The 12494-nt window shown below is 47.0% G+C and overlaps 1 protein-coding gene across 2 annotated transcripts in view; it reads left to right on the top strand.

Moving 5' to 3' along the window:
• The window catches only part of HELLS (helicase, lymphoid specific), a 95015-nt gene that overhangs the window by 32149 nt on the left and 50372 nt on the right, over positions 1-12494 (top strand). For both annotated transcript variants that reach the window (XM_075348800.1, XM_075348801.1), the window contains exons 5-9: positions 610-646; positions 1242-1297; positions 1380-1421; positions 1503-1727; positions 3972-4154. In XM_075348800.1, coding sequence (XP_075204915.1) covers positions 610-646; positions 1242-1297; positions 1380-1421; positions 1503-1727; positions 3972-4154 — 543 coding nt within the window. The remainder of the gene's footprint in view (positions 1-609; positions 647-1241; positions 1298-1379; positions 1422-1502; positions 1728-3971; positions 4155-12494) is intronic.

Genomic DNA, 12494 nt, shown 5'->3' on the forward strand with positions numbered 1-12494 from the left:
GTCTGGGTCTCCCTATAGGAGCTAGAAGAAAAGGAATTTACGGTAAGTAAACAAAATTCCCTTTTCTTTGTTCCCCTAGTCGACTATAGGGCAGAGCGATCGGATTGCTGATCGCTATCTGCAGATCACAACTACAGAGCTGAGCACTGCAGATTTGGTGCTTTACTTTCAATGCCGGCTGTATTCCGGCATTGAGAGGAAGTGGCTCGTGTTAGCTACAGGCGTCATTGCATGACCCTGTGCTACCATGGCAACCACTTAGTCACATGATCATGTCAAGTGACTTCCGATGGGGGCGGGGTAAGTCACTGTCATGGCGGCACGCATATTCATCTCGCTGCCAGATATTGGCAGCGAGATGTAAGGGGTTAATGGCCGCGGGTGGAAGCTATTCCACCTGCGACTAGCAGGCACAAATGTCAGCTGTAGAAAACAGCCGATATGTGCGCAGATCGCCGCTGACAGCAGGGGGCAGGGATTAACGGCACACGATCCATGACATACCCAGTACTTCATGGGTCGTTAAGGGGTTAATCCTGTACATTAATAACAGTGTAACTATGCATACTAAAGCTAAATGTTGTTGTTTTTTTTTTTTTTTTTTTTTAGAGTGGGAAGAGGACTTCATCTGATACTAGCAAAACAGGTGAACCTATACAAATTTATATATACTAAATGTTGGTTTCAGAATTTTTCTGGGAACTAAAGAGATGTTTTGGTGTTTTTTATACTAAAAAAAAAAAACTTAAGGGTTGAGTCTAAGAGTGTGTGTATATGACTGACTTCAGACTTGTCAATTTAGACTGGTCAACCCCACCACAATTTTAAAGGATGTTTCACATTTAAATACTATTTCAAAGTGCTTGTAAAAGGTCTGCAAATTATTAGTTTTTCTTCAAAACGGCAAGATTTTTAAGATTTTTGGGTTTTAGAATGCACAACACATCTGGCTGGTTATTGGCATTTGGCAAAAGCCATGCCCAGTGCTTTACAGCCTGCCGTGCTCTGTCGCCGGCTCTGTATCTGGCCAGCTATAAATCCCCCAACCCCCCATCCATGATATGCCTCTGATCCGAATGGCTGGGACTGTGGGGAAAAACCTGATCTGAAAGTTTAATTACCCTCTCTTGATGGGATTTCTGTTTTTTTTTTTTTTTTTTTTTGTTTTGTTGTACCTTGCCTAAACCCCTAACTGAACACCCATATAATTTAAGGTTTTGGGGTTTTTTTGTTTTTCTTAGCAAGGAAAAGAAAACAGAAGGAAAATTACAGTATTTCAGATGTTATGTCAAAGGAGGTGAGTGTTTATCTAAAAACCACACATTGAATTTTGACGTAAAAGGATGTGGTAACAACAAATGTTTTGCTTCCTTTGTTAGCACATCATCTCTGCAGCCAAAAAAAGCAAGCAAGACTCTGAAGTATGTATGCACACATTTCAAGATCTAAGATTTACGGATGTACATCCATTTTATTAACAAGTTTATCCTCACCCTGTCCAGGATGTCATCGCCTCCTGCAATTTAACGACTGAAGCGTTAGAGCAAAATGAAGATTCCAACTCTGTTATTAAAGATCGCCTGTCCCAAACTGTGAGACAGAACGCAAAACATCTTTTTGATCCTGTGAGGAAAGTGGATGGTCAACCAGTTCCTTACCAGCAGCCAAAGTACTTTACTGGTGGTGTGATGCGGTGGTACCAAATAGAAGGCATGGAGTGGCTCAGGGTATCTTTCATATTGTATTTTGAGCTTTGTTTTTTGTACCTTTTTTTTTTGTGCTCTTTAAATTTAATTACTAAAGCCCCAAACATAAACCATTATCTTAATATGAATTGTCCGTTTGGGAACTTATAGCTAAAGAAGCATTGCAAGAATATCAGTTTGAGACAACACTTATGGTATTTGCAGATATGGCCATAAACAAGACATGCTCAGTCATTCACAAAGTTAATAAGTTCGTTTCCAGACTTCATTACAAATTGTTTGCTGACTTGTATATTTAAAGATGGCTGTACATTGGGGCGGGACATGAAATAGAGTAGACCTGGTTTGCGAAGACCACCCAAACTTCATTAACACAAAGTCCCAGGACTCGAGCTCCATAGGGTTCCAATGGTAGAAATGTTAAATGACCCCTCTCTGTGACTTCTAGTGTTAATTGATAATCATGTCAAAGATGGGGAGTATGTATAATTTTAGGATTATGGATTATTCCTAGCTTCACAAATGACTGAATTCAAGCAGTCATGCAAATTACGACTTTAAAATTTTAAACTTTGAGGAGTGAATACAATTTTGTAGATTGCCATATCTGCTAGACAGCAGAACATGTGCACTGCTTGCAATTTTTTATTTTAATTTTTTTTTTTTAACCTTTGTTATAAGCAGGGTTTTGAAGCTGGACAGGATAGCTGGCGTGCACTGTTACTTCTGGCCAGCTTCAGGACAATGTTTACAAGCTAAACAGCAATGGTGGCCGGTCTCCTCTTAAGCTGGGGTCACACATAACGACGACGACAACGACGTCGCTGCAACGTCACCATATTCTGTGACGTAGCAGCGACCATCGATGATCGTTAGTAAGCTGTCAAACATGTTAGAAAAAGCAGCGATGGAGCAGCGATCATAGCGATGTCGACGGTCGTTGTGTGGTTTCAGACGTAGCGTCGCTGCTGCGGTGTCAAACACAAGGATTATCAGCTTATCAGCATGGCGCAGCGGGATAGCAGCGATCAAAAAATGACTTTGAGCATTCAGGAGCGAGCAACGATTTCGCAGCAGGGGTCTGATCGTTGTGTCACACACAGCGACGTCGCTGTTGAGGTCGCTGCAACGTCACAGAATATGGTGACGTTGCAGCGACGTCGTTGTCGTCATGTGTGACACCAGCTTTAGGCAACAAGCTGTGAACAAATGTTATCTCACAAACAGTTGTAACAAACAGCAAACAGCAAATTGTAATAAGTCTTAAACTGAAAGTGCTTATTGGTTCCTTTTTTTTTTTTTTTTTTTTTTTTTTTTTTTTTGTGTAAAAGATCAATATTAACCTGTGAGGCTCAAGTAAATAATTTTATTTCTCCTTGGGGGCCATGAGCAATCAGTGCTGGCTCAGTGGATGTCAGGGCATGCTTACAGGAGCTGCGAGTGTTGACTCAAAAGCACGCCTATGACTGAAAGCCAACTGATAATGAACTTTAGGGTATGTGCGCACATCTGCGTTCTGGTTGTCAAATATTCTGCAGTGTTTGTCACTGCTTGTGCGTTTCAAAGCGCAGGTGAAAAGCTGCATTTTGAAAGTATTTTGATTGCGGAATGGATGCAGAATTCATGCGCTCTGGATGCTTGCTCTGCCATAGAGTGGGAAAAGCATCCAAAACGCACAAGTGATGCTTTTTAGAACTCAGCGATGTGGCCAAAAATTCCAGCATGCAAAACGCTGCGTTCTAAAAACCAACGTGCACATGGAATTTGCACAGGTTACATAGACTTTGCTGGGGATGCAGAACACTTGAGTTTACAATGCAGTGCAATACGCAGCATAAAGGCATGCAAAATGCACATGTGCGCACACAGCCTTATTCCTCCTGGGAGCTGCACCTTCCTTACACGACTAAACTGCAGACTAACATAACATATCTGCAGGTTAATAGCATTAGTTGATGTGACAGGTTCCTGTGTGGTGTGAATGTACTGGGGTGTGTTTTTAGATAGCTATAGATAGCTATAGATATATGTATGTATGTATGTATGTATATGTATATGTTTGTTTTTGTTTTTTATACAATTTTGCAATATGCTCTTTAGAGGAGGTTGTGTACTGAGCCATACTTAAATACTGCATGCTTTACTATACTACAATCTAGCAATATTTTTATGCTTCCTTGTATGGCGTAGAGTAAAACTGATTTTAATACATATACTTTAGTAAGTGTTTTAATGCAATGTCTAATACTATATACTTGTTCACAGATGCTGTGGGAGAATGGTATCAATGGCATATTGGCAGATGAAATGGGCCTTGGAAAGACTGTCCAATGTATTGCAACTATTTCCATGATGATTGAGAGAGGTGTCCAAGGGCCATTCTTTGTCTGTGGCCCTTTATCTACCCTACCAAATTGGTTGTCGGAATTTAAACGATTTTGTCCTGAGGTAAGCACAGAAAAGATCTTCACTCACTTCTTGCAGCTGTCTTAACATCTAGATTTTTAGGACTGGCATAACCATAACTTCAGGATAGGTCATCAATATCAGATTTGGGGAGTGTCAGACTACATCTGCATGTACAGAGCTCAGACAGCACAGCTCCAGGCATCATGTAGTGGCTGATCTTTTGTGCTACAGCTCAAGCCTTGTTATATCTTGTATAGCATCATTTATATTCCCCTTTACAGTCATAATCACTGTCCCCATTGGGACTCACAATCTGCCTTTCACCTTGAGAGCTTGTGTTTTGCACAATAAGTTGTACTTTTGGATGTAGCCATTTATTTTGCCACCTATTACACTTGAAAAGAGGTGACATTTTAAACACCCCCCCCCCCCCCAAAAAAAATAGACTAGCATTTAATTGTGGTTGTAATGCACATGGGACATGGGAGAACCTGCTGCTTACGCTAAAAATTAAAATTGCTGAAAATTAAAAATTCTACTTTCCTCTGTAACCACCGGCATGTGGAAGGCTCTTCTTATACTGGCAAATTAATTCAGCATGCAAGTGACGGCAGCATGTCACTGCCATGCGCCCACAGGCTGATGTTGGCTGCTGGTTAAGCAGATGTTAATCCAAAATGAGAATTCACTGTTCCACATGCCCATAATCCCACCCACCTCTAGGTGCCTGTGGCAGTGAGATTATGGGTGTGGCGTGGAGAGCAGTGACTATTCAATTTTGCTTTAATGGACATTCCAAATCACCCAACTCCTGTCACCGCTGGCTACCTGTAGCAGCGACCCTGCTCTCCTGCCCCTGAGGATGCCACCCTTCAGCGTGTCAGGTGCATGTGGAGTATAAGGCTGTGTGCACATTGCCTTTTTTTTTTATGACAACAAAGATGCAGCGGTTTTGCCTGCAAAAAAACGCACAAATGCACCCGCGGTAAAAACACATCAAAAACAGCTTGCGTCTTTTGCTGCCTTTTTGTTGCTGCATTTTTTTCCAATGCATTGCATGGGTGAAAAACGCAGAAAAAATTGACATGTTGCATCTTTGTGGTCACCACCACAAAAATGCACCTAAATCAAAACTGCACTGTGCGCACAGCAAAAATGAAAAGTCATGCAGTTGTTAGACCAAAAAACGCACCTGAAAAAAGTGCAAAGACATCGTTAAAAATTCAGCGTGCGCACATACCCTAACACGCACTCTCTCATTTTCATTCCAAACTTGGGGGCATCCAGTGCTGCTTTTCTGGAAAATATTGTAAATACCCTAGCACCGTCTTGGCTTTTGTTAAACCATGCAAACGTGGGGGAACATACAAAAAAAAATTTAATTGGGATTTTATACCCCAAACTAAGAACATTTATGTAAAGGTGTTATCCAGGATTTTTGTGTATGGAGCTAAGACCTAAGTTGCTACCTTCCGGTGTCCTGCACGGGGATGACCTCTACCTGCTGATATGGCAATGCTGCGGCTTCATTTCACCTCTCGCCAGAGCTGCTGTTAACAAGGCATCACTGCAGACATGCTGACTGTCGGCTCCCGGCTACCTATAAGCACAACATTGACTGAGACCTGCCAATGGAAGGGAAGACTGTCAAGGGGACTTCAGCGGAAGCCTGGGAATTGTCTCAGTAGTGGTTCATGTCTGCTCTGAGCCAGCAGAGATCGTTATCGGCAGAACAAGCATGTAGTTGAGAACCACCTGCTTCATGCCATATGCAAGAATATTAAGTCCTTGATGAGGTGTCAACTCTGTTGTAGAAATCTATTTTTGCTCGGTTTAGCATCTCCCCAGCATGCTCCCTTCTCACCCCGCTTGTGGTTTGTAAGGTTGAGGTACCTATTGCTGGTACGGCGGCTGGAGCCCACATGCTGTTTTCCTTCCACATCCCCCTGAGGGGCTCTGAGGAAGTGGGATCTTACCGGCCCCAAAGCCCTGAGGCCGGGCTCCATCCACAGACCTATTGAACCTGCTGGATGCGGAGCTGGGTACCGTTCAGGGACATGGCCCTGCACCATTCAGGTACTCTGTGTCCCCGTACACACAGGCACAGCACACTCAAGACTTGCTGGGTGTGCTAGTGCGCCGGGGACAGTAAAGGGTTACAGTCACTGCAGCCTAGCTGAGTGACTTTAGGTATGGGGAACTACCGCGCCGGACGCTCCGGGAGCGGCGGCGCGGCTGGGACTTGTAGTGCGCCGGGGACTTAGCGCCGACCGCGCTTTTACGGCGGCGGCGCTTATAAATCCAGTCCCCGGCTTTTGCGGCCTAGCTCCGCTTCGTTCCCGCCCCCACCCTGTCAATCAGCAGCGCCGAGGGCTGGAGCCTTATTTACATGCTCCAGCCCTCTCACTGGACACTGTGGGACGCCGGTTTCCCGCTCTGACTTGGGGGCACGCCCACGGCCCGCCCCTACTCACACGAGCTGGAGAAGACGCCGGCAGCCATTCCTGCAGTCCGAGCTGAGAGATCGGACTCTGGGCAACCAGGCACAGGACTAGGGCGACCACACACCCGCTTATAGGCGGGCGGTAAGCGGCACCTGAAGTGCTGACCCCACTAAATACCGCAGGTTGTCCATTTGTATTTTTATGCTTACACTGCATAGGTCGCTATCTTTGGCTATATGCCCTCTTAGATGGCGACACATCAGCAGCAGGAAAGCAGGGGTGCTAAGGCACAGGCTTTCTATGCTGCTTGTATTGCACGTACTGAAGTGTTCATGTGTATTTATGCTTGTATGCTATACACTGCACTGTACGGTCGCTAGTCTGGGCTATTTTCGCCTAGAATGACTAGACTACAGCAGCAGAAAAGCAGGGGTGCTGAGGCACAGGCTTTCTATGCTGCTTGTATTGCATGTGCTGCAGTGTTCATTGTACTTTATGCTTGTATGCTATACATTGCATTGTACGGTCGCCATTATTGGCTCTGTCCTAGATGGCTAGTCGGCAGCAGCATATAAGCAACACAGGCTTTCGATGCTGTTTTTACTGCATGTGATACTGTTCCACGGCACTGAACCCCATTGTGTGCAATGCTCCCCTGGAGCACTTGGTCAGCCGGGGTCTCTACTAGACGTGGCCAAAGGAACCACCTGTCAACCCTGTCCAAGGACAGGGATGGAGTTGCAATGGGATAGAGACTTGCAGTCCGGACAGGCCATGGGCAATCTGGATCATTGCTCCCTGGCCACCCTCATTGGGAATAAAATCGGTGCTCCGGGAGGGGTCCCAGGAGGCTCTCTGTATGATGAGGCAGACGTAGCTCATCAGGACTTTGATCCTGACAACGCTCTCAATCCGGATACACCGGATGGTGACGCCATAAGGAATGATCCTATAGCGTCCATCAATGGAATGTTGGATCTTTCTCCCTCAGCTCCCCCAGCGGAGGAGTCAGCTTCACAGCAGGAGAAGTCCCATTTCAGTAGCTCCAACGTATATTGAGTATTTTTCTGGCCACGCTGACTTCAGAGAAGCAGTCCAGGAACACCACGCTTACCAGATAAGCGTTTTCTCCAAACGTATTAAGGATACACGTTATCCTTTTCCCCCTGACGTGGTCAAGCGCGGGACCCAGGGTCCAAAGGTGGATTCTCCAATCTCCAGGCTTGCGGCTAGAGCTATAGTTGCAGTGGAGATGGGACTTCACTTAAAGATGCCAGACAGATGGACTCTGGTTGAAATCTGTCTATGAGGCTATCGGCGTGTCGGTTGCTCCGGCATTTACAGCCGTATGGGCACCCTAAGCTTTTCAGCTGTTCTTGCACAGCTGGTCTTGAGCATATGTACATTTGTGCCGCGGGGGCGTCCGTAACCAGGGCTGTGGAGTCGGAGTCGTGGAGTCGGAGTCGGAGCTCATTTTGGTGGAGTCGGAGTCGGTATAAAATGCACCGACTCCGACTCCTAAAATATATAATAAATTGGGGACAGGAGTGCAATGCAGAATGTGCTGAATATTTTACTAAATAACAACATTTAGTATAATGCTTATATTTACGTGAAAAATTTATTGTAGTACAATGTGAACATCAGACATTTAATTGTTTTTATGATACAATAATCAAGATATTTGGATAGAACATAAAATATTTATTGGAATACAACTTTAGAACACAAACTAATAAATTGTAAATATGTAATATATATAATATATATATATACAGTGTATATACACACACACAAGATATATATGTAATCTACTGTATATTACATAGTGTATTACATATTTACAATTTATTACAGTTTTTTGTGTTCTAAAGTTGTATTCCAATAAATATATTTTATGTTCTATCCAAATATCTTGATTATTGTATCATAAATTATTAAATGTCTGATGTTCACATACACATATTCATGTACTACAATAAATTTTTCACCTAACTATAAGCAATATATGTCTGAGTCTGAGTCTGAGTCTGAGTCTGAGTCTGAGTCTGAGTCTGAGTCTGAGTCTGAGTCTGAGTCTGAGTCTGAGTCTGAGTCTGAGTCTGAGTCTGAGTCTGAGTCTGAGTCTGAGTCTGAGTCTGAGTCTGAGTCTGAGTCTGAGTCTGAGTCTGAGTCTGAGTCTGAGTCTGAGTCTGAGTCTGAGTCTGAGTCTGAGTCTGAGTCTGAGTCTGAGTCTGAGTCTGAGTCTGAGTCTGAGTCTGAGTCTGAGTCTGAGTCTGAGTCTGAGTCTGAGTCTGAGTCTGAGTCTGAGTCTGAGTCTGAGTCTGAGTCTGAGTCTGAGTCTGAGTCTGAGTCTGAGTCTGAGTCTGAGTCTGAGTCTGAGTCTGAGTCTGAGTCTGAGTCTGAGTCTGAGTCGAAGGTTTGGCTTACCGACTCCACAGCCCTGTCCGTAACCTCGCAATGTCTGCATTGCGACTTACCCTATTAATGCTGTCATGGAAGGACAGTCGAGATTTCGGTCCTTCCCAAGCTCGGGCAGGTCCCAATTGTCCTCGTCCAGAGGAGCTGAAAAGCCTCAGAGGGGCTCAGTTTCCGGGGGCTCAATCACGCCCAAGGAAGGCAGCCGGAGGAACCGCTACCAAGGCGGTCTCCTCATGACTCTCAGCTCTCTCATCTCTCCGCATCCGCGGTTGATGGCAGACTCGCTCGCCTTTGGCGACATTTAGCTGCCACAGGTCACAGACCGGTGGGGGAGGGACATTGTGCCCACGTGCACAGGACAGAGTTCTGTTCTCGTCCTCCGACTCGATTCTTCAGAACGTCCCCACCTCCCCACCGAGCCGATGCTCTTCTGCAGGCAGAAGGAGTGGTAATCCCTGTTCCTCTTCAGGAACAAGACACGGTTTTCCTCCAATCTGGTTGTGGTGCCAAAAAAGGATGGCTCTTTCCGTTCCGTTCTGGACCTAAAACTGCTCAACAAGCACGTGGAGGCCAGGCGGTTCCGGATGAAACCCTCCGCTCCGTCATTGCCTCAATGTCTCAAGGATATTTCCTAGCATCAATAGACTCAAAGATGCTTATCTCCACGTGCCGATTGCTACAGAGCACCAATGTTTTCTACGTTTCGTGATGGGAGACGACCATCTTCAGTTCGTAGCTCTGCCATTCGGTCTGGCGACAACCCCACGGGTGTTCACCAAGGTCATGGCGGCAGTGGTAGCAGTCTTGCACTCACAGGGACACTCTGTGATCCCTTACTTGGACGATCTACTTGTCAAGGCACCCTCTCAAGAGGCATGCCAACTCAGCCTGAATGTTGCGCTGGAGACTCTCCAGACGTTCGGGTGGATCATCGACTTCTCAAAGTCAAACCTGTCACCGACCCAATCACTAACGTATCTTGGCATGGAGTTTCATACCCTGTCAGCGCTAGTGAAGCTTCCGCTGGACAAGCAGCGGTCACTACAGACTGGGGTGCAGACTCTCCGTCAAGGTCAGTCGCACTCCTTAAGACGCCTCATGCACTTCCTCGGGAAGATGGTGGCGGCAATGGAGGCGGTTCCGTTTGCGCAGTTTCATCTGCGTCCTCTTATTAGGACATTCTCCGCCAATGGGACGGGAAGTCAACATCCCTGAACAGGAAAGTATCCTTTTCGGAAGGACTCTCTGCAATGGTGGCTTCTTCCCACCTCATTATCACAGGGAAGATCCTTCCTACCACCGTCTTGGGCGGTAGTCACGACAGACGCGAGTCTGTCAGGGTGGGGAGCAGTTTTTCTCCACCACAGGGCTCAGGGTAGGTGGACTCAGCAGGAGTCCACCCTTCAGATCCATGTTCTGGAAATCAGAGCAGTGTATCTTGCCCTACTAGCCTTCCAGCAGTGGCTGGAAGGAAAGCAGATCCGAATTCAGTCGGACAACTCCACAGCGGTGGCATACATCAATCACCAAGGAGGGACACGCAGTCGGCAAGCCTTCCAGGAAGTCCGGCGGATTCTGACGTGGGTGGAAGCCACGGCTTCCACCGTATCCGCAGTTCACATCCCCGGCGTAGAAAACTGGGAAGCAGACTTCCTCAGCCGCCAGGGCATGGACGCAGGGGAATGGTCCCTTCACCCGGACGTGTTTCAGGAAATCTGTAGCCGCTGGGGAAGGCCGGACGTCGACCTAATGGCGTCCAGGCACAACAACAAGGTCCCAACCTTCATAGCACGGTCTCGCGATCACAGAACTCTGGCGGCAGACGCCTTAGTGCAAGATTGGTCGCAGTTCCGGCTCCCTTATGTGTTTCCACCTCTGGCACTCTTGCCCAGAGTGCTACGCAAGATCAGATCCGACTGCAGCCGCGTCATACTCGTCGCCCCAGACTGGCCAAGGAGGGCGTGGTATCCGGATCTGTGGCATCTCACGGTCGGCCAACCGTCGGCACTACCAGACCGACCAGACTTGCTGTCCCAAGGGCCGTTTTTCCATCGGAATTCTGCGGCCCTGAACCTGACTGTGTGGCCATTGAGTCCTGGATCCTAGGGTCTTCAGGATTATCCCAAGGGGTCGTTGCCACCATGAGACAGGCTAGGAAGCCCACGTCCGCTAAGATCTACCACAGAACGTGGAAGATATTCTTATCCTGGTGCTCTGCTCAGGGAGTGTCTCCCTGGCCTTTTGCATTGCCTACCTTTCTTTCTTTCCTGCAATCTGGGTTAGAAAAAGGTTTGTCGCTCGGCTCCCTTAAAGGGCAAGTCTCGGCGCTATCCGTCTTTTTTCAAAAGCGTCTAGCACGGCTTCCTAAGGTGCGCACGTTCCTGCAGGGGGTTTGTCATATTGTACCCCCGTACAAGCGGCCGTTAGATCCATGGGATCTGAACAGGGTGCTAGTTGCCCTCCAGAAGCCGCCCTTCGAGCCTCTGAGGGAGGTTTCACTTTCTAGACTATCACAGAAAGTGGCTTTTCTGGTAGCGATCACATCTCTTCGGAGAGTGTCTCAGCTAGCAGCGCTGTCATCCAAGGCTCCTTTCCTGGTCTTCCACCAGGACAAGGTAGTGCTGCGCCCCATTCAGGAGTTTCTCCCGAAGGTGGTATCCTCTTTTCATCTTAATCAGGATATCTCTTTGCCTTCTTTTTGTCCTCATGCAGTTCATCGGTATGAGAAGAATTTACATTTGTTAGATCTGGTGAGAGCACTCAGAATCTACATTTCCCGCACGGCGCCCCTGCACCGCTCCGATGCACTCTTTGTCCTTGTCGCTGGTAAGCGCAAAGGGTCGCAGGCTTCCAAAGCCACCCTGGCTCGATGGATCAAAGAACCAATTCTTGAAGCCTACCGTTCTGCTGGGCTTCCGGTTCCATCAGGGCTGAAGGCCCATTCTACCAGAGCCGTGGGTGCGTCCTGGGCATTACGACACCAGGCTACGGCTCAACAGGTGTGCCAGGCAGCTACCTGGTCGAGTCTGCACACTTTCACCAAACATTATCAGGTGCATACCTACGCTTCGGCGGACGCCAGCCTAGGTAGAAGAGTCCTGCAGGCGGCGGTTGCCTCCTCGTAGGGGAGAGCTGTTTTGCAGCTCTAACTTGAGGTATTAATTTACCCACCCAGGGACAGCTTTTGGACGTCCCAATCGTCTGGGTCTCCCAATGGAGCGACGAAGAAGGGAATTTTGTTACTTACTGTAAATTCCTTTTCTTCTAGCTCCTATTGGGAGACCCAGCACCCGCCCTGTTGTCCTTCGGGATTTTTGGGTTTTTTCGGGTACACATGTTGTTCATGTTGAACGGTTTTTCAGTTCTCCGATGTTACTCGGAGTGAATTTGTTTAACCAAGTTATTGGCTTTCCTCCTTCTTGCTTTTGCACTAAAACTGGTGAGCCAGTGATCCCACTGGGGGTGTATAGCCAGAAGGGGAGGGGCCTTACACTTTTTAGTGTAATGCTTTGTG

Source organism: Anomaloglossus baeobatrachus, chromosome 5 (assembly GCF_048569485.1).
Source record: "Anomaloglossus baeobatrachus isolate aAnoBae1 chromosome 5, aAnoBae1.hap1, whole genome shotgun sequence".
Lineage (NCBI taxonomy): Eukaryota > Metazoa > Chordata > Amphibia > Anura > Aromobatidae > Anomaloglossus > Anomaloglossus baeobatrachus.